We start from the raw sequence: 21,523 nt of genomic DNA on the forward strand, positions 1-21,523 counted from the left end.
TAAAAAAATGTTATGGATAACCACCAACACAGAACAGGTCTTGTTACCACACAAAGAAGTATGAATATCAGTACAAAGAACCAGTATCAATATATTTTCTCTTCAGGTCTGGGATCCATAACATTAATGCAAAATTACTTATAACTACTATAATTACTAGCAACCTATGTATATATTTCATCAATAACTGTATCAGCAGATTCTTAAGGTCTTTTCCTCCATAATTCTGTGGCTGCACAGTAAAATGAAAGAAAATTACACTCTGCTTTATAATATAGTTATCTAAAACAGTAATTTTAACACTAATCTTATGTCGTCAGCTCATTTGACTTTAAATGCCCAGACAAGAATTTTAAAGTCCCATGAAAAATATTTTCTGCTATACCATATTTACTTTGTATATACCTTGAAAGAATTATTAATGGCTTTCTTTCTTATAGGATTATTACTCTGTATAGTCTATCAATGAAAAAAAAAATTCCATTCTGACCTAAAACTGTTTGGATTGCATTAGGACACTGTATTAAGGAAAAAAACAGTTTTGAAACACCATGCCCCCCAAAACACAAGGAAAGTTATGTCAAGTCTTCCCAAATTACCGTATTTCACCACGTACAATGCGTATTTTCCCCAAATTTTTGAGGGAAAAGTAAGGATGCATGTTATACATGGGTAGTACTAATTCTGTACCTATATAAATGTTTTAATTCCTTTATTTATGCTTATGTGTTAAAAGTGTAACTCTAGAAAGCAATGATATCCGTATGCAAAGTAATACCCTAGAATATGATAATTAGTTTTTTTTCTAAATAGAAATAAATAAATAACTGACTTTAAAAATTGAAACAAAAGATTTTTCTCCTGGAAGTTTAGGCCAAAAATGTGGAGTACAGTATACATGGGAGTGGATTATACATGGCAAAATACGGCATGGCTTTCAGCAGCAGCAAATGAAGTTTGGCGTCTTTCTGAATGTGTGAGATGCAGTGGCCAGTGACTGTAACAGTAAATTACATTCCTCATTATGCACAAAGAACCAGGAAACCAAGAACAAAAAACAAAAAACAAAAAACAAAAAAACAGAAACATGATCCAATAAACACTTTAAAATCAATGTCCTCTTTAATTTTTTAAACCCATTAGCAAAAACACTCTTCATTTTCAGGCAGCACAAACTCGTTATTTAACAAGGATATGTTGTTATTCGGCACTCCTCTTACCTTTCTTGTTAATAGACTTTTACGTCTCATTCCACAAGCCTCTAGTTGTAACCTTCCTCTCAATGCTAATTCAATTAACATACAGCCACGTAATCCAGATGATATACAGTCATTCCAAAATGATGTATAACCCTATTTTAAAAAAGAAAAGAAAATAACTAATTTACTTTGAATTCAGAGTCAAAAACAAATACTTTTGCCACTTGGTGCCTTTTGTCTTTGTCTTTCCATAATTATAATTTTAAATACAATATTGAAAAAATACAAAAATACAATTACTATATATTACTAATCTGGAATTTTCAGGATTTTCAGGGTTTACTGGGGTTTTTTTTTTACCACTTATCTTTACATGTGGAGAAACAACAAGTAACTTTGGAAATCAGAGGTTTAAAAGTACAGTGTCTTTCATTCTTCGTTAAGGTACGTGTCCATTAAGCTCTTTCACACTACCAGCCCCAGGGCTCAGGCATACAGCATCCTCAGACTACAGTGGCTTATTATTAGTATACCTGGGCACACTAAGCAGCTCAGGAAAAACATCTGTTCTCATTTATTTTCTCTAAAAAAATACAAATGGCTAATTAGTACATGAAAAGATGTTCAAGTCACTAATCATTAGAGAAATGCAAATTGAAACTATAATGAAATACTACTTCATACCTGTTAGAATGGCAACTATCAAAACAAAACAGAAAAGAAAATGATTCATATTGGCCAGGATGTAAAGAAATTGTCATCAGAGACTTCCCGCCAAGATGGAGGTGTAGGTAGACACACTGTGCCTCCTTGTACAATGAAAAAAAGTACAACAAATTTAAAAACAGAAAATAACCAGAACTGCTAGAAAACCAAACTGTATGGAAGTCCGACAACCAAGGAGTTAAAGAAGAAACATTCATCCAGACAGGTGTGGGGGGGGGGGAGGGGGGCAGAAAGAACACGCAGCAAGGCCAGGGCTGGCCAGGGCAGGCCAGGGCAGGCCAGGCGGCAGCTGGTGGATCAGGTAGTTCCACATTTGCATTCGAGTAAACCCCAAGCAACAAGTGGAGAACAAGACAGATCACACAACCCAGCATTCCAGCAATGGGAAATAAAGCCTCAAAACCTCTGACTGAAAAAACCTGTGAGGGTTGTGGTGGTGAGAGAAAACTCCCAGCCTCACAGGAGAGTTTGTTGGAGAGCCCCACAGGGCCCTAAAATGTACACAAAACCACCCACCCAGGAATCAGCATCACAAGGGCCCAATTTGCTTGTGGCTAGTGGGGGAAGTGACTGAGAGCTGAGCAAGCCCCACTGTTCCCTCTTGGACCCCTCCCCCACAAACAGCACCACAAGGCACCCATGTGGGCTGCCCTACCCTGGCAAATACCTAAGACTCCACCCCTTACTATGTAACTGGCTGACGGAGACAAGAAAATATGGCCCAACTAAAAGAACAGATCAAAGCTCCAAAAGTAGAACAAAGCAATGAAGAGATAGCCAACCTATCAGGTGCACAGTTCAAAACACTGGTAATCAGGATGCTCACAGAAATGGTTAAGTATGGTTGCAAAATAGAGGAAAAAGTGAAGGTTATGCAAAGTGAAATAAAGGAAAATATACAGAGAACCAACAGTGAGGGGAAGGAAACCAGGACTCAAATCAACGGTTTGGAGCAGAAGGAAGAAATAAACAGTCACCCAGAACAGAATGAAGAAACAAGAACTCAAAAACATGAGGCGAAGCTTAGGAACCTCGAGGAAACTTTAAAACATTCCAACATCCGAATCATAGGAGTGCCAGGAGGAGAAGAGGAAGAGCAAAAAATTGAAAACTTATTTGAAAAAATAACGAAGAATTTCCCCAATCTGGCAAAGGAAACAGACTTCCAGGAAGCTCAGAGAGTCCCAAAGAAGCTGGACCGAGGGAGGAACACACCAAGGCACATCATAATACATTACCTAAGATTAAAGATAAGGAGAGAGTCTTGAAAGCAGCAAGAGAAAAGGAGACAGTTACCTACAATGGAGTGCCCATAAGACTGTCAGCTGATTTCTCAAAAGAGACCTTTGAAGGCAAGAAGGGGCTGGAGAGAAGTACTCAAAGTGATGAAAAGCAAGGACCTACAACTAGATTACTCTATCCAGCCATACTATCATTTAGAATAGAAGGGTAGATAAAGTACTTCCCAGAGAAGTTCAAGGAGTTCTTCATCACCAAGCCCTTATTATATGAAAGGTCAAAGAGACTTAGATCTAAGAAAAAGAAGATCAAAAACTATAAACAGTAAAATGAAAACTCACAACTATCAACAACTGAACCTAAAAAACAAAAACAAAGCAAACAACTAGAACAGAATCACAGGAATGGAGATCACATGGAAGGTTATGGGGGGCAGGGTGAGACTGGGGGGAAAAGGCACAGGGAATAAGTAGCATAAATAGTAGGTACAAAATAGACAGAAGGTTAAGAATAGTACATGAAATGGAAAAGCCAAAGAACTTATATGTACGACCCATGGACATGGACTAAGTGGGAGAGATGCTGGGGGGAGGGACTGTGCAGGGCAGAGGGGGACAGAAGAGAAAAAATAAAATGGGACAACTGTAATAGCATAATCAATAAAATGTATTTAAAAAAGTAAATTGCAATCACTGAACACTGCTGCTGGAAACATAAAATGGTTCTGCTACTGCAGAAAATAGTATGGTAGTTTCCTCAAAAAATCAAACTTGGAGACAAGTTTTTGAACTCCACCCAAGATGACCTTGCGCAAGAAAGAAATTAAGATTACTTAGTTCAGTTCTTTGCCTTCAGAAAAAGAGAAGGATGCTAAACTTGATATAAAGTATAGAGAGTCCATGACTATAAATACATCAGGATTAATTGGGACCACATCAATCAATACCTAACTTTTTAGTCTGGTCTGATCAGATCATACCTAGAGTAACATGCTCAGTTCTGGTAATCCCAAGAGAGGAGGAGAAAGGTCAAACAGGGGAAAGTCCAGAAGAAAATGACCAAGGTGGATGATGCATCTAAAGTCATGCCAGTGAAAAATTAATTAATGAATAATAAATAATTAATTTAAAGAATTTAAAAAGAGAAAACATAACAGCATCTCACCTTGGTTGAAAATGCTTGCCATGTGCTGGGCATAGTTTTAAGCACAAAGTCACTTGTTTACATGAATCTACTTCCTTAATTTTCAAAGGAACTATATGAAATAGCTACATTAATATTTTTGTTTTTACAAATGAAAAAACTGAACTACAGAGAGGTTAAGCAATTTGTCCCAGGATATGTTTTAGTAAGAAGCAAAGCTAGGATTCTGGCTCGAGTCTGCATTTTCAAGTGGACGCAACCTCTGGAATCCCTCATGTCAAGGGATACCTACCGGAGGGTAGCTGCAGAGAAATATCTAACCTGCTTGGGAGACAAATGGTTGGTTTCATTGCCTCATTTCACTCATCCACAGAGACAGGTAGCAGGTTGACCATCTTTGTGATCTAGAAATTAATAGGCATTTCATTCCAAGTCATCACCGAAGGATGGTGCTTCTGCAACTTGAGTTTTTAATGTGCTCTGATCCTAATATTTTACAGATCAGAACTCATGTGAGCTGCATCTGTCATGAAAATTTGACTCCATTAGACCTGAACTCAGACCCTAACTCTGCCTCTTACTAGGTGTGTGTGTAAACTGGGGTTAATGACTATACCATGAGACAGCTTCCTCCTTGTGAAATGGATGTTCTAATGCCTGCTTTGCAGAGTTTTTATAAACAATAAGTGAGATACCACATAAAAACTCCCCTGTAAAGATCTGACACATAAAATAAGTATTCCAGAAAAAAATTAAACACAGAATCACTATATGATCTAGCAGTCACCTCTAGGTACATAATCGAGAATTGAAGCAGGGACTCTATACAGGTATTTGTGCAACAATGTTCAAAGCAGCCTTATTCACAATGGCTGAAAAGTTGAAACCACCAAAATGTCCCACAGGTGAACACATAAACAAAACGTGGTACATACATATAACACGATATTATTCAGCCTTAAAAAGGAATGAAATTCTGATGGGTACAGAGTTTCAAATGATGAAAAAGTGCTGGGGTGGACAGTGATAATGGCCACAACATAGACAAGAACGTGAATGTCTTTCATGCCACTCAACTGTACACTTTAAAATGGCTGAAATGGTAAATCTTATGTTACCTATGTTTCACCATAATTAAAAAACTAAAAACACAAAACTTACAGCTTTCCTTCTACTCTTTTAGATCTCTCAGTCACAATTAAGGCTGTGGAGACTGGAGAAGGGAACCATCTTAAAATGTCTCTGGCTCAACACAGGGGACACTGCCTACATCATAAAAGATCCCAAACTATACTTGAGGACAAGTGACAGATGGATAGATGGACAGATGAATGGACGGATGAAACACAGAGAGAATATTCTAAGTTCAAAAAGTATAAATAATAATTTCTAAATATACCAAGTATTTTGTAAAAAAAATCACTAAAAATGCATTTTAAAACAATTTTCTCCTGGCTGGCGTAGCTCAGTGGATTGAGTGCGGGCTGCGAACCAAAGTGTCGCAGGTTCCATTCCCAGTCAGGACACATGCCTGGGTTGCAGGCCATGACCCCCAGCAACCGCACATTGATGTTTCTCTCTCTATCTCCCTCCCTTCCCTTTCTAAAAATAAATTAAATTAAAAAAAAACAATTTTATATTTTTAATTTAAAATTTCATAGGCACCCTCTTAAAAGACTAACAACCAAATGGAAGTTTACCCCCAAATCAATTTCCAGTCAACTTCAAACTACTTTGTGAATACAGCTCCCTGGGAGAGTCTGCTCCATGCCCTGGCTCCCCCTACTCTCCTAAAACGTAACACCCTTCCTCCTGCACATAGTGCGACACCCAGTTCAACTCCTCCATGCTCCTCACACCCTCCAGGACGGCCTCAGCCTAATTCTGTGCTTCCTCTGAACTGAAAATGCACTGTCTCCACTGCCAAAGTGGCACTAGGAATGCTACTTTGCACCTTTACTTTCATTCTCACGTGTCTTGTCTCCCTACCACAAACTACAAACTCAGACTACAAGCATGTGAAGACTAGGACTATACTTATTACTTAATTTTATTACTAGATGCACTTAATAAAAATAAAAAATAAATTAAAATAAAATTTTAAAAACCCTGCACAAAATACAACTTTATAATTTGGTGCAATTTTTAAAATTATTGTCTCCACATCTTTCTCCACTCTCAACCTCCTTACAATGAAGAGAAAGTGCAAAGTAAATTAAAAGATAGAGATGAACCTCAACAGAATAAAGGCCACAGGTGTCAAACCCAGAGTTAACATTACAGTCAGTGGTAAACAGCTGAGAGCTTCTTCTTTACAATCAGGAACAAGACACGGATGTCCACCCTCACATGTTTATTCAACATTGTGTTGAAAGTCCTAGCCACTGCAATCAGACAAGAAATAAAATGCCTCTAAATTAGGAAGGAAGAACTAAAACTGTCATTATTTGCAGATGACATGATGCTATATCTAAAGAACCCTAAAGAGTCCATCAAAAACTATTAGACCTATTGAAGGAATTCAGTAAAGTAGGAGGATACAAATTAATATTCAGAAATAAATTGCATATTTATACACCAATAATAAACTATCAGAAAGAGAAATTAAAGAAACAATCCTACTTATAATTGCATCAAAAAGAATAAAATGCCTAGGAATAAATTTAGCCAAGGAGGTAAAAGACCTATACTTGGAAAACTGTAGGACACTGAAGAAAGAAATAAAAGAACACACAAATAAATGAAAGTATACACTGTGCTCCTGGACTGGAAGAATTAACAACATTAAAATGTCCATACTGCTCTCAGTAACCCACAGATTCGATGCAATCCCTACCAAAATACCAATGGCATTTTTTACAGAAATAAAATAATCCTCAAGTTTATATGAAACCACAGAAGACCAGAATAGCCAAAGTAATCTTGAAAAAGAAAAAGTTGGAGGTATAATGCTACCTGACATCAAACTGTACTACAAGGCTACAGTTACCAAAACAGCATGGTACTGGCATAAAAAGAGACCCACAGATCAATGGAACAGAACAGAGAAACCAGAAATAAAGCCACGCCTATTGAGTCAATTAATCTATGACAAAGGAGGCAATAATATACAATGAGATAGTCCCCTTAATAAATGATGCTGGGAAAAGTGGACAGATACATGCAAAAGTACTAAACTAGACAACTTGCTTATGCCATACACAAGAATAAACTCAAAATCAATTAAAAACTTAAATGGAAGACCTGAAACCATAAAACTCCTAGAAAAAAATATAGGCAGTAAACTCTCTGACATCGCTCTTAGCAATGTTTTTTTTTTAGTGTGTCTCCCCAAGCAAGGGAAACAAAAGAAAAAACAAACAAATGGGACTACATCAAACTTAAAAGGTTTTTGCACAGTGAAGGAAACCACCAACAAAATGAAAAAACAATCTACTGAATGGAGAAAGGTTATTTGCCAATGACACAACCAATAAGAGGTTAATATCCAAAATACATAAGGAACTCATACAACATCAAAAAGACAATCTTATTTAAAAAATGGGCAAAGGACCTGAACAGACATTTCTCCAAAGAGGATATACTGAGGGCCAACAGACATATGAAAATATGTTCCATATCACTAATCAGGGAAAATGCAAATTAAAAGCACAATGAGGTAACACCACACACCTGTCAGAATGACTTTCATCAATAAATCAACAAACAACAAGAGTTGGCAAGGATATGGAGAAAAGGGAACCCTACTGCACTGTTGGTGGAATTGTAAATTGGTGCAACCACTGTGGAAAAAGTATGGCGGTTTCTCAAAAATTTTAAAACAGAACCATCATATGACCCAGCAATTCCACTTCTGGGTAGACATCCAAAGAAATCCAAAACACTAATTCAAAAAGATATACGCATCCCTATGTTGACTACAGCATGATTTACAATAGCCAAGATATGGAAGCAACCTAAGGGTCCACTTATGGAGGAATAAAAAAAAATGGATGTGGTACATACACACAATGGAATAGTTCTCTGCCATAAGAAAGGAACAGAATTTTGCTATTTGTGACAACATGGATGGACCCACAGGGTCTTATGCTAAGTGAAATAAGTCAGACAGAGAAAAGACAAATACCACAATTTCACTTACATGTGAAATCTAAAAAAATAAACACACAAAATAGAAACAAACTCATAGATACAGAGAATAAACCGAGAGTTGCCAAACTGGAAGGGAACTGGGGGCTGGGTGAAAAAAGTGAAGAAGTACAAATGGGCAATTACAAAGTAGTCACCACGGTGTAAAGTACAGCACAGGGAGAACACTGAACAATACTGCCATAACTGTGTGTGGTGCCAGGTGGGTACTAGATTTACTGGGTGGATCACTTCCGAAGTAATATAAAATGACTAAGCAATATGCTATACACTTGAAACTAATACAATATTCAGTATCAACAGTAACTGAAAATAATTTTATTAAAATAACAGTCATGAAGATGTAAAGTACAACATAGGAAATATTAGTCAATGATACCGAAACAACTATGTGCAGTGTCAGATGGGTAACAGACGTATTGAGATGAGCACATGGTCAAGTACACAAATGTCTAATCACTATGTTGTACACCTGAAACTACTGTAATATTGTACATCAACTGTAACTGAAAAATAAATTTTAAGAAAATAAAAAATTACTTTAGCCCTGGCTGGTGTGGCTCAGTGGATTGGGTGCTGGCCTATAAAAAGAAGGGTCACTGGTTCGATTCCCAGTCAGGGCACATGTCTGGGTTGCTGGCCAGGTTCCCAGTAGGGGGTGTATGAGAGGCCACCACACACGGATGTTTCTATCCCTCTCTTCCTCCCTCCCTTCCCCTCTCTCTAAAAATAAGTATCGTTAAATAAATATGGAGGAAATGGATTTTGTCCAATAAGATAAAAAAGAAAGGGTTATGGAGTCAATGCCATTTCCAGGGGACCCAGCTCTATCACCCTCAGAAAGGACCCTGGCTGGGCAGCTCAGTTGGTAAGTGCCTCATCCCCATATGCCAAGGTTGCAGGTTCAAACCCTGGTCAGGGCATATACAAGAAGCAACCAATGAATGCACAAATACATGGAACAACAACAAGTGGATGTCTTGCTCTCTCCCCCCACCAAAATCAATAAACAAAAAAATTTTATAAAGAGATCCTAGCCTTGAAGTTAGGCCAGAAGGACAGACACCCTCCCCCTAAGTTAAAATAGGAGATGGGGCCGACCAAGATGAAGGTGTAGGCAGATGCACTGTGCCTTCTCGCACAGTCAAAAGAAGGACAACAACAAATTTAAAACAAAAAACAACCAGAACTGACAGAAAATTGAACTGTACAGAACTGTCTCTGACAACCAAGAATTTAAAGAAGAAACATTCATCCAGACCAACTGGAGGGGCGGAGAGGACTCGCAGCAAGGGGACTGCTGACAGACCCACGAAGCAGCGGCTGGCAGACTGGGAGGTCCCACATCTGTGTGCAGGTAAACCTCGAAGAACAACTGGGGAGCAAGACAGACCTCACAACCCAGGGTCCCCACTCAGGGAAATAAAGCCTCAAGCCTCTGACTGAAAACACCTGTGGGGGTTGAGGCAGCAGGAGAAACTCCCAGCCTCACAGGAGAGTTGTTGGAGAGACCTACAGGGTCCTAGAACGTGCACAAATCCACCCACCCAGGAATCAGCACCAGAAGGGCCCACTTTGCTTGTGGGAAGCGGAGGGAGTGACTGAAATCCAACAGAGAGCAGAGCAATCAGCACTGTCCACTTCGGACCTCTGTCCCACGTACAGCGTCATAACGCAGCCACGTGGGTTGCCCTGCCCTGGTGAACACTTAAGGCTCTGTCCCTAATACGGAACAGGCACACCGAGACCAAAAAAAAAAAAAAGGCTCAAATGAAGGATAGTTCAAAGCTCCAGAAAAAAAAGTACATTTAGAAGAGATAGCAACCCTATTAGATGCACAGTTCAAAACACTGGTAATCAGGATGCTCAAGAATTGGCCAAATATGGTCACAAATTAGAGGAAAAAATGAAGGCTATGAAAAGTGAAATAAAGGAAAATGTACAGGGAACCAACAGTGACGGGAAGGAAACCAGGACTCAAATCAACAGTTTGGAGCAGAAGGAAGAAACATTCAACCAGGAAAAAATGAAGAAATAAGAATTCAAAAACATGAGGGGAGGCTTAGGAACCTCCAGGACATCTAAACATTCCAACATCCTAATCAGAGGGGTGCCAAGAGGAGAAGAGGAAGAGCAAATAATTGAAAACTTATTTGAACAAATAATGAAGGAGAACTTCCCCAATCTGGCAAAGGAAATAGACTTCCAAGAAGTCCAGGAAGCTCAGAGAGTCCCAAAGAAGTTGGGCCCAAGGAGGAACACACCAAGGCTCATCATAATACATTAGCCAAGATGAAAGATAAGGAGAGAGTCTTAAAAGCAGAAAGAGAAAAGGAGACAATTACCTAAAAGGATTTCCCATAAGACTGTCAGCTGATTTCTCAAAAGAAACCTTGCAGGCAAGAAGGGGCTGGAAAGAAGTATTCCAAGTCAGGAAAGGCAAGGACCTACATCCAAGATTACTCTAACCAGCAAAGCTTTCATTTAGAATGGAAGGGCAGATAAAGTGCTTCCCAGATAAAGTCAAGTTAAAGGAGTTCATCATCACCAAGCTCTTATTATATGAAATGTTAAAGGGACTTATCTAAGATAAAAAATATGAACAGTAAAATGACAACAAACTCAGTTATTAACCACCACACCTAAAACAAAAACAAACTAAGCAAACAACTAGAACAGGAACAAAATCACAGAAATGGATATCACACACAGGGTTATCAGCAGGGAGTGGGAGAGGGAAAAGGTCCAGAGAATAAGTAGCATAAATGGTAGGTAGAAAACAGACAGGGGGAGGTTAAGAATAGTATGGGAAATGTAGAAGCAGAAGAACGTATTATATGTATGACCCACAGACATAAAGGGGGACAATGTGGGTGGGAGGGGGTGTGCAGGGAAGAGGGGAAGCACAACTGGAATAGCATAATCAATAAAATATATATTTTTTAAAAAAGGGAGATGGGAACATCAAAGGTAGAAACAAATGGTAATCACAGGTGTTGAAAGGTCAGGGACCTTTTGAAGCTTCCTGATTTGGAGGCTCAAGACATCTGGAAGCCTGGCTTGTGGTGCGCCCACTATGGTATGTACTTCACATGGGTTTTTAATTGTCCTTAGAGTCACTTGTTATTTTGGAGGTTTGGAGGCTTCTGATAGCTCTGCAGAGAGTTAACAGTATCTATAAGGACTGTTTAAAGAAGACCTTGGAACTGGCCTAAAAATAAGAAGTCAGGTGGTAGTTCACGTTTCCGGATTTCCCGGCCAGGTGGGCCAGGGACTACCCTTTTCACAGCAGCCCCCTCAAAAAAAGGTTGGTGTATTCAGTACAAATGCACTGCATTTGAATGGAATGTTCAATAAGCTCAGCACATAAAGTACAAGAGGGTCAAGAAATACTAAAATAGTGAAAATACTAAATATTTGTCAAGACCACTATAAATTTTGATTCCCTTTTCTAAGCTAAGTAAATATTCATTTGCATCAGTTCAGTGCCACCGAGCTTTCCCAGTGCTTGCACACAGGCCAATTCCCCGGATCCCTACAATTTAGGGCTTGACTTATGGGACAGCCCACAAACGGAGGCCCCTTTTGTCCAGGGGAAAACTGAAGGTCTAAGAATTCAAATCATTCGGTTTATCCTAGATCTTCTACCTAGTCAAAGGCAAAGCTGGGAGTCAAGCGCAGGGATCTTTTTGCCACAGATCCCTACGTCCCTACTGCGCGTAACACGTACTTCCATTAAAGTAATTCTTTCGCTGAAATCACCGGCACATCTGTCTTCCACACAGACTGGATGCTCCCTGAGAATAAAAGTGTTCTGTCGCCCCACCGCCTAGCAGAGAGACTGTCACATGGGTGTTCAACAGCTGACCTGAACTAAACATACGGACCCTAAACCTGTTTCCAGTTTTTATAAACAGCATATACATAGGAAAATTAAATGACAAACTCAATTCAGAAACTGCACTGAAATTTAAGTTCAATTCTTAAATGTTATTTCTGAGCTTATTTTGTTTACATAGTCAATAGCATTTAAGAAACTGGAACTAGGAAACGAAACCGCAGTAAAAATAACCATCAGCACTTTATATTCAGTCCTTAAATTTCCAGTCCTCCCAGAGGCTAGTGGGTACAGCAGCACAAAAGTCTACCTACAAATTATCAACCAACACAAATCGTTTTGATGAAAAATTTTAACTCACAACTTCCCACAGTTCAGTATGCTACCATTGTTCCTGCAACTACTGAACTACAAGACATTCTATTATATAAAAATTCTTATCAGAGAAAAAGATTTCTAAATCGCAGCTAAGCATAAACTTTGTATTTTCAATACTAGTTTATTTCAGTGGTTCTCAACCTTTTTTTTTCATTATCACTCCCTAAAGGAGCTTTTTCAGATTTGTTTCCTAATTACCCTCTCCCCCATGAAACTTTAGTAAGATGGATGCACTGTAAATCTGTTTACATATTGTATGGGCATCTATGCTTTATACATAAAAAGGGCAAGAACTTTTCACCACCACCACCACCACCACCATCACCACCCTGAATCAATTTTCACTCCCTTAAGGAGTGAAATTGCCCTCATTGAAAATACAAGATTTACCTAATAAATATTGAGTAGTAGCTATATGCCAGGCTGAGATACTCACTATTAAACATCAACACAGTTTAGTTTTTTGTACTTTAGTATAAGAGTTTGCCTAAGGGAACTAAAATGAAAATAGAGACCTTCTTCCTAGTGTTTGTACCTAGTCAAGGGCTCAGCTCAATAAATATTTGATGAATGCACGGAAATTGTTCGAATTATAGATGTGGTAGTCACAGACCTTGTAAACGCCATTTAGCAAGATAGCCAGGGTACAGAAATGTTGGCTTCACATTTCAAAAGAACTCAAAATCCAATTCACTGAAACCTGGAATTTTCTAGTCAATTTTCAGGAGAAAAAAAAGAAAAAAGAAAACAAAGCAAAGCAAAAACTTAAACAAAGAAACAGTTATTACTCAGTAATCTTTAACCTTCCAGTTCACAACATGCTTTGAGTATCTGATGAGAGCTGTGTCTTCTTTCTCTGGGAAAACACACACACACAAAACACACAATTGCAAAGTGTTCACAATTTCTAAACTCCATCTGTTAACTCCAATTTAAGAACTTCTCCATTAAAGGAGTATGTAAACCAAATGCAGTTTATTAGGTTTAAAAATAAGTTATATTTTCCTGGCTGGTGTAGCTCAGTGGATTGAGCGTGGGCTGGGAACCAGTGTCGCAGGTTCAATTCCCAGTCAGGGCACATGCCTGGGTTGCAGGCCACAGCCCCCAGCAACTGCACATTGATGTTTCTCTTTCTCTCTCTTTCTCTCCCCCTTCCCTCTCTAAAAATAAATAAATAAAAAAATCTAAAAAAAAAGGGGGGGTGTTGCTTTAAAAAAAAATAGGAAGTTATATTTTCATTTAAATATAAGTTTTTAAGCTTAAGTGTGTACTTAACCAGAAGCTTTCTTTTTGGTAATGTAATGTACCTTAATATAAATTGTATTCATACACATCAGAGGTTTACCAAACAACTAATAATAAGAGAAGCAGGCTACATAATATCTAAATTAATATAAGTTAACACAACTCCATATCATATCTAAATTAAAACCTCAATGTTTACTAGAGCCACAAACATCAATTTCAAAATAAAGCCAGCCTCCCCCCTTTGGTACATGTCACTACACGTGTCAAATAGAAGAAACACAGGGACAAGCACAGTCTCCTGGTGCCGCTTCAAAAGACTCTCGAGAAAATAAACTCCCCTAAACAAAGATCACAGCAACTCTGAATCATACCACTCGCTCTGGTTAATAACACAAGTTATGCAGCCAGGAAGCAGGGAGAGTCTGCTTGGGCAGGAAGGGGTGCTGGGCCGAAAGGCTGACCTGACAGCATGATGCCGCCTCCCGGGGGGCCAACCTTTGGCCGTCCCTGGGCCACACTGGAAGAAGGGCTCTCTTGGGCCACACATAAAATACACTGTGACACGTAATCACAGAAAAATCTCATGTCTTAAGTAAATTTACAATTTTGTGTTGGCCCACATTCACAGCCATCCTGGGCTGCACGTGGCCGGCGGGCCGCAGGCTGGACGCCCCTGCAGAGTATTTTTGAGACTTACATGTAAGCTGACATATACAGTAAATACACTTTACTACAAAATGTATGTCTTAAATATCAGTAAACTCCCCAAATACTTCAAAATTGGGTCATAATAATTTCAAAGTACTCAATTTCAATACTTCTAAAAGATAATCTCAAATGACCCATACATGGAGGCTCAGAAGGTTTAAAGTTACTAAACATCAAATATTAGTATTTTGGCCCCATGCACTAAAAAGTTGTTTCAACAGCATAAAATCTTGTTTAAAAGGTAAAATTAAATGATTAAATTAACATCAAAAATGAATTTTTTTTTAGTTTCTGTATCTCTCATACTTGGTACCTTCTTTTAAATATACCTTAAAAGGAAAAAAAAGTTCAAATCTTTAAAAAATATGAAGGAACTATTATTTGTATTATCAAGGAATCATAAAATTCCAAAACTCAGAAGCCTTATGATACTTTTATTAAAATCTTAGCACATTTTGAAATACTAAATATTTGTTGGATGTTACTCATCAAATTTGACATGCATAGATGATGTATATGACTGCATGTACAGAAAGGAGAATTTTTTTAAAAAATCGTACATCTTGATAACTATTGTATTTAAAAGTAGTGACCTTGGGAAACTTATTCCAAAAATGGAACCCAACTATGGGATCGATCTTTGGAACCAGTTTAAAAGCCACACAAAAGTCAGTTCCATCATCTTAAACATGAGTATTCTACCCTAAGTGTACCCTAAGTGTAAGTATACACTTAGGGTAGAATATAAAGAGTGAATATACTGCATTAGAGTTCTTGTCTCCAAGCATGAGAAACGTTTGTAACTGACTCTGGCTATCTTTAAAAACAAACTTTACTAGACTGTTCTTGAAGCTCACAAAATCGAAAGGTGCCTCACAAAACTGAATGGGTGGGAAAGTGAGCACCAGCAGACTCGAAAGAGAAGCTCAGAGATCGGCATCAGAGAACATGGTGCTCCGCGAACCAAGTCAGGGAACAGTGCGAGGCACACACACTGCCCAGGCTTTGACAGGTCTCAAAAAACCCCACAGCCTGTTCTGCTGTGAGGAGCCGAGGCCCCTTGGGGGGGGCGGGGGGGGTGCCTGTTTGGACAAGTCTAGGTCTGCCTGCACCACAGAAGGGACGGGGTACATGCTTCAACAGGGCATCCTGGGTACACACAATGGGGAATGCCCTAGCAAGACAGAACGGGGGAATCTTAGTGGACAGTAAAACAAATACATGCCTGCAACAGTCCGATCCAAACCACCCTGAGAGAGGACTATTTCTCTACTTAGAGAACACTGAGGCTCAGAGAGCTTAAGCAGGTAAAACAGAGGATACACCTCAGGCTAGGACTACAGTACCCCTTTCCACTTCTGGTATTCCACAGACTCCCTCTAAATTATACCTGGTCCTTTAAAATAATCAAATCCAACCTTAAATCACTCAACTTTGCCACCAAGAAAGATATTTAGAAGCACATGACACCACCCTGACTGGGTAGCTCAAGGTGGTTGGAGTTGTCTCGCCAAGGCTGTGGGTTCCGGCCAGGGAACACATACAAGAATCAACCACTGAATGCATAGCTCAGTAGAACAAATTGATGTTTCTTTCCGTCCCTCTCCTTTCCTCTCTCTATAATCAATAAATTAAAAAATTTAAATAAAATAAAAGCACATGACACCAGTTATTTGAGGTAATTCTCAGTGAGGCATTCCGAAAACACTGACTACTGGAGGCATCCATGGGGAAAAAATCAACTACTAGTTGGGAAAACACCTGGGTCATCTGCTGCCCCTCCCCCTCACTCAAAGACAAACAAGATCCCAGAAATTGGGCCAACTGTGTGGAAACTAAATTGAAATTTGAGCCTATCTGCCACCCTTGTGTGGCCTCTGAAGATTTACTTCAATACCTGTGTCACTGATGCTCGCCCCAGACTGAGCACAGAAACCCCCGGAAGGATGCAGACATCTGTGTCTCAATGAAAGCCAAAAAAGGAAAATCACTGGTTTAAAATTAAAAAAAAAAAAACAACCACCCTGAAATGTGTACTTAAATTTAAAAAACGTCTTTCGCAATGACTTTAGAGTCAGCTGTACTAGGTCATCGGCAGCCAGACTATCTGCTTATTGGAAAGCTGAGCCTTCTGGTCAGGGAAGAGGGGAGGGGGAAAGCACCAGGCGGGATGTAAGCCGAAGTAACCTTCTAAATACTGCAGATTGTAAATGTGTTAAAAGTTGGTAACTCAGTAAGAATGAACAAATGACAACCTCGCACAATATGAGTGAATCTCACAAACACTGCTGAACAAACGCAAGGCGCAAATCAAAGTACAAAAATCAGCAAAATTACTCTCTGCTGAATTCTAAAGCCAAGCTAACTAACAGTGACCTTTCAGGACCAGGCAGTGACTGGATGGGAAATCCAATGGGACATTTGCAGAGCTGGTCATGTTCTGTTTCCTGACCCAGATGCTAGTTTATTAGGAGTGTTCAGTTTGTGAAAATTCGCCATATTTATGATATTTGCACTTTTCTGTAGGCTTATTATTCAACAACAAAAAATGTTTTCTAAAAGACTAACTCTCAACTTTTTAAAAAGTAAAAGTAGCCCTGCCAGGTGTCTCCGTTGACTGGAGCACGTCCTACATACCAGAAGATCAGGGTTCGATTCCTCATCAGGGCACATACCTCAGTTGTAGGTTTGATCCCCGGTGGGGGTGCATATGAGAGGCAACCAATGGATGTTCCTCTCTCACATCAATGTTTCTCTCTTTCTCTCTCACTCTTCCCCAACCCCCCTTTTTAAAATCCATAAACATATCCTCAGGTGAGAATTAAAAAGAAAAAAACTATGAAAATAAAACTAATTTCACAATTTAATTTATTTTGATTTCAAATAAAGTTAGCTCACATATATATAGTGTGTCCACCACTAACGGCATGCCTCACCTTAAAATTAAATATCTTGAGTTCCAGTTATTACAAAGGTAGATGCTGAGTTTGCTGAGTTAAAATAATAAAAAAGCTAAAGCAGTAAGTTTACTGAACTATATAAAGGATGGGGCAAAAGCAGGTTTACAGTCGTTCATATGAAAATACAGCATTTAATAAATCATAATACAAGAATAAACTCTGTTTTGCATACTCACAACTGTAAACCTACTTTTGTTCCACCTTGTATTATGGCTCGAGTCTGGGGCTCGTTTGTAACAAATTTAGTAAGTTAAAATCTAGTATTAACCAGCATAAACACCTAGGCTCCAGGTAAGAGGGTAAGTAACTCCTGCCCCCTAAAAAGGTGACACAGGTTGAAGACATGGGGGAAACCTCTGCAGGAGAATTAGATGAATGGATGAGTTGACAGACAGAGCTGGTTATTAGTATGAGAAGATGTGAGGACAGAAAAAAATATGTAGGTTAATACCTAAATCTAAACCAATGCCAAATTCCAATCCCACCTACTTCCATTTCAACTCCCTGGACCTGCCTGCAGCAGAGGGGAAAAATTCCCTATGGTGGTTGTTGAAATCAGCAAGAAATGCTCAGAATTAACTAGTGTCTGGACCATGGCCATGACATGGCAAAGTATAGCCACTCCTGACACAAACAGAACAGATGGTTTCAATTACTTGCCACCAAAAAACTTTAAAGTATCTACATTTTCTAAGTACCATTAAGCTTCAACAAATTATTTAGGTTATCTTCATGAAAACTCGTCACAGGGAAGTAGTATGTTGATATGCTTTAGCTTAAACATTGGAGTAACACGTACTAAAAAGACAAAAAGGTACTTATTTTTCCCCCATAATTTCTCACTCAGAGTGACTCAAAAGTCCAAAAGCTAGTTTTGGTTTTAGTATTTCTAAGTGTAGTGGACACACAGGGCGTACCCTCACAGAAGTCTCAAAAACTATAAAACTGAAGTATCCACTCAGAAATAAGGGCAACTTGTTTTCTTCACTTGGCTTTTTCTTTTTCTAAAATGTTACTTTTGTCCCAAAGGAAAAAGATGTTTATTATAAACTCAAAGAAAAACATTTATTACCAAGATTCTAAATTGTAAAGCCAAAAAAGGCAAGTTAAATACTTCCTAAAATGGCAATTCTAGGACACTAGATATCTAGTTTATTTTTCCGAAGAACAAAAATACCATATACAGCCTAGGCCCACTTTGCAGCCAGAGGAACATAACCTTTTGTCATGTGTGAGAGAGAGTGAGAGAGAGTGTGTGTGTGTGTGTGTGTGTGTGTGTGTGTGTGTGAGAGAGAGAGAGAGAGAGAGAGAGAGAGAGGGAGGGAGAGAGACGGGAGTGAGGGAGGGAGGGAGGGAGTGTGTGTGTGTGTGTGTGTGTGTGTGTGTGTGTGTAACCTCACCTGTATCTGATAAGTACTGATGAAGTAAGACTAAGCTGTTTCATAAGAAAAATTTGTGCCCACCTTCCTAGGATTGACCAAACATTCTTACAATCAAAACAAAACTTAGGTACACCTGAAATAAATATAATTTTGTATGTCAACTATAATTTTAAAATACATTTTTAAAAAAGAAAAATAACTTAGATATTTTTGTATCTGACTCAAAATGTCTGGTTTCCATGCTGAGAGAAAACAAGCTTCTGGGAGCACCTTACCAAATACCATTTAGACTACCCGTCTCGCCACAGTCTGGGAGTCTCTAAAAATCATTTTTGTAGGTAGAAAGGCCATAAAGCAATTACAGCAAAATGTCAGTGACAGAACACAGGCGGTGAACACAAAAGGTGTACACTGTAGCATTTTCTTCAACTTCTCTACGTGTGAAAATTCTTATAAGATATTTAGGTGGAAATCATCTTTCCAAGTCATAACACAAAGAAATGCCTATGGCAACTTCAACCTACCTAAGGCTTTGAAGCCTTTCATGAAATCACAAACCTACTATTTCAAGCACCCCACGGAAAAGCCGTTGCTTAAGATGGCAATACTTTCTGGAGAATAGTTAACTGATAGAATGTAAAGGCGACACTAAAAATTACCTCTCACCCAAAGCAAGTTTACCTAGAAAGTCATTTTCCAGAAGGTGTCATCAGGATTTTGTTGGACTTTTAACTTTATCAGTGAAATAACTTTGCCTCCATTACCATCTTACCGACATTTTTAAAGATTCCAAACAGTACACCTTAAACTTTTTAAAAAATCTCCCAGAAAGCAGATCCGTGGAGCCCTCCCAGGTCCTAAAACCTGCAAAACCCAGGAGTCCCGGGCGCTGGTGGTTCCAGATGCTTCACTCTACCCGGCCGTCTCCAGGTGAGGACGTTCACCTGGGGTCTGCACGGGCTATCAGCCACGTGCAGAGGGGCGAGGAGGAAATGCAGACGCCCAGGGAGTTGAAACGAACGGAGTGATGTGGGAGGAGGAAGGGAAAATCCGAGCCGTCTGTGCAGACAGGACCTGGAAGCCCCGGGCCAGCCGGACGCTCCCGGGAGCAGGGTTCGGGAGCTCGGAGGGCAGACGCCCGAGACACCCGGGCCTCGCGCCGGCCGCCCCCGCCCTGCCCGCACCTCTCGGTCCTTGAGGCCCAGCAGGAGCACCTCCTCCATCAGAGTCAGCCGCGTTTCCTTGGAGTCGCCCTTGTCGTCGTCGTCCTGTTCGTCGCGGCGGCTCTGCGCGTCGTCCTCGCCGCTGCCGCCGCCGCCCCCCGCCGCCCGCTCCTTGTCGGCGGCGTTGCGGGAGGCCTCGGTGCGCCGCTGCACCAGGCCCGAGCTGCGCTGGGTCAGCGAGGTCATGGCTCCGGCCGAGGCCTCCGCGCCGGGCCGACAGGGACGCGGGACCTACCGGCTTTCCTCCCTCCTCCTCCTCCTCCTCCCCCCGCGGCCCGGGCCCCGGGCTTCCGTGTTAAATCCGGATGCTGGGGCGACGTCCGTCGGCAGCCGAACTGGGTGCACTCATGGGGAGACGGGTCCGGGCGAGCGGGCTGGCCGGGCGTCGGCGCGGCGAAGCGGGGGTTCCTTCCTCCCTTCCTTCCTGCGGCCGCAGCCCCGCAGGCAGCCCGAGCTCCGAGGCGGCGGCGGCGCCTTCCCAATATGGCGGCGCCGGCTGACGTCACCAGAGGATGTGGCACCGCCGGCGCGGGGCTGGCCCACGGGGCGCCGGAAGCGGCGGCCCGGCACCCGCCGACCGCGACCGCTCCCGAGCTCTGGGCTCCCCGCCGGCCCTCTCCCCTGCCTCGGCGTCCCTTCGCCTCCTGGCCCGCGGTCCCCCGTCCATGTCGTGTCCTCCCTCCGTCCACCTCCCACCTCGCCTCTCGAGAAACCAGGGCTGGAGCCGTGCACGAATCGGGGACGTGGCCTCGCGAGGGTGCACGCCTCCAGCGGTGCCCTTCGCTCCCCCGACACCACCACCCTGGGAGCTGGCCTCGGCCGGGCTGGCCGGAACCGGCTTGGAGTCCAGGGTCCCCACGAGACGCAGGAAGGACTTCGGTCGCCGCAGATGAGGGCGAGGAGGGGGCGCGCTCTCTCCCCGCACTCCCTGACCCTTCTGAAGCAGCAACCGCCTTGAAACAGCCTGAAAGGGGATCTGTAGTGTTTTCTAGGTGTGTTGCTGTATTAAAGAGGTTAAAACAAATGGAGTAGTTCTGTTTGTAAAACTTTTCGCCTTACCTCCTGACCTGTAAAGCGACCACCGGGACGCAGTGAGGACAGTTAGTTCTGCCCCGTGCACGCGCCCGGAAGGAACTTTATGGAGAGACAATAAACCTGTTCCAATTCCGTGCCACGTCTTTGTGGACGTTAAATCTCCCTCCATTTAATCACTAGGTTACATTCTCTTGGCTTGCTTAACAGGTTTATGCAAGTTATGTCAAAGAACAAATGTCAACCCAGAGAGGGGTTTTGGAAGGCCAGAAGGGTGGAGCAAGTAAGTAAAGCATGA

General features: G+C 41.0%; 1 protein-coding gene across 1 annotated transcript in view; it reads right to left on the bottom strand.

Annotated features, from left to right (window-relative positions):
• GOLPH3 (golgi phosphoprotein 3) overlaps positions 1 to 20,695 on the bottom strand; it is a 38,915-nt gene extending 18,220 nt beyond the window's left edge. The window contains 2 exon segments of the mRNA XM_045848343.1: positions 1,221 to 1,352; positions 20,155 to 20,695. Coding sequence (XP_045704299.1) covers positions 1,221 to 1,352; positions 20,155 to 20,379 — 357 coding nt within the window. The 5' untranslated portion in view covers positions 20,380 to 20,695.
• Between the last annotated feature and the right edge of the window lie 828 nt (positions 20,696 to 21,523).

This window comes from Phyllostomus hastatus, unplaced genomic scaffold (assembly GCF_019186645.2).
Source record: "Phyllostomus hastatus isolate PE091 unplaced genomic scaffold, TTU_PhHast_1.1 phas_contig_58, whole genome shotgun sequence".
NCBI classification, from domain to species: domain Eukaryota; kingdom Metazoa; phylum Chordata; class Mammalia; order Chiroptera; family Phyllostomidae; genus Phyllostomus; species Phyllostomus hastatus.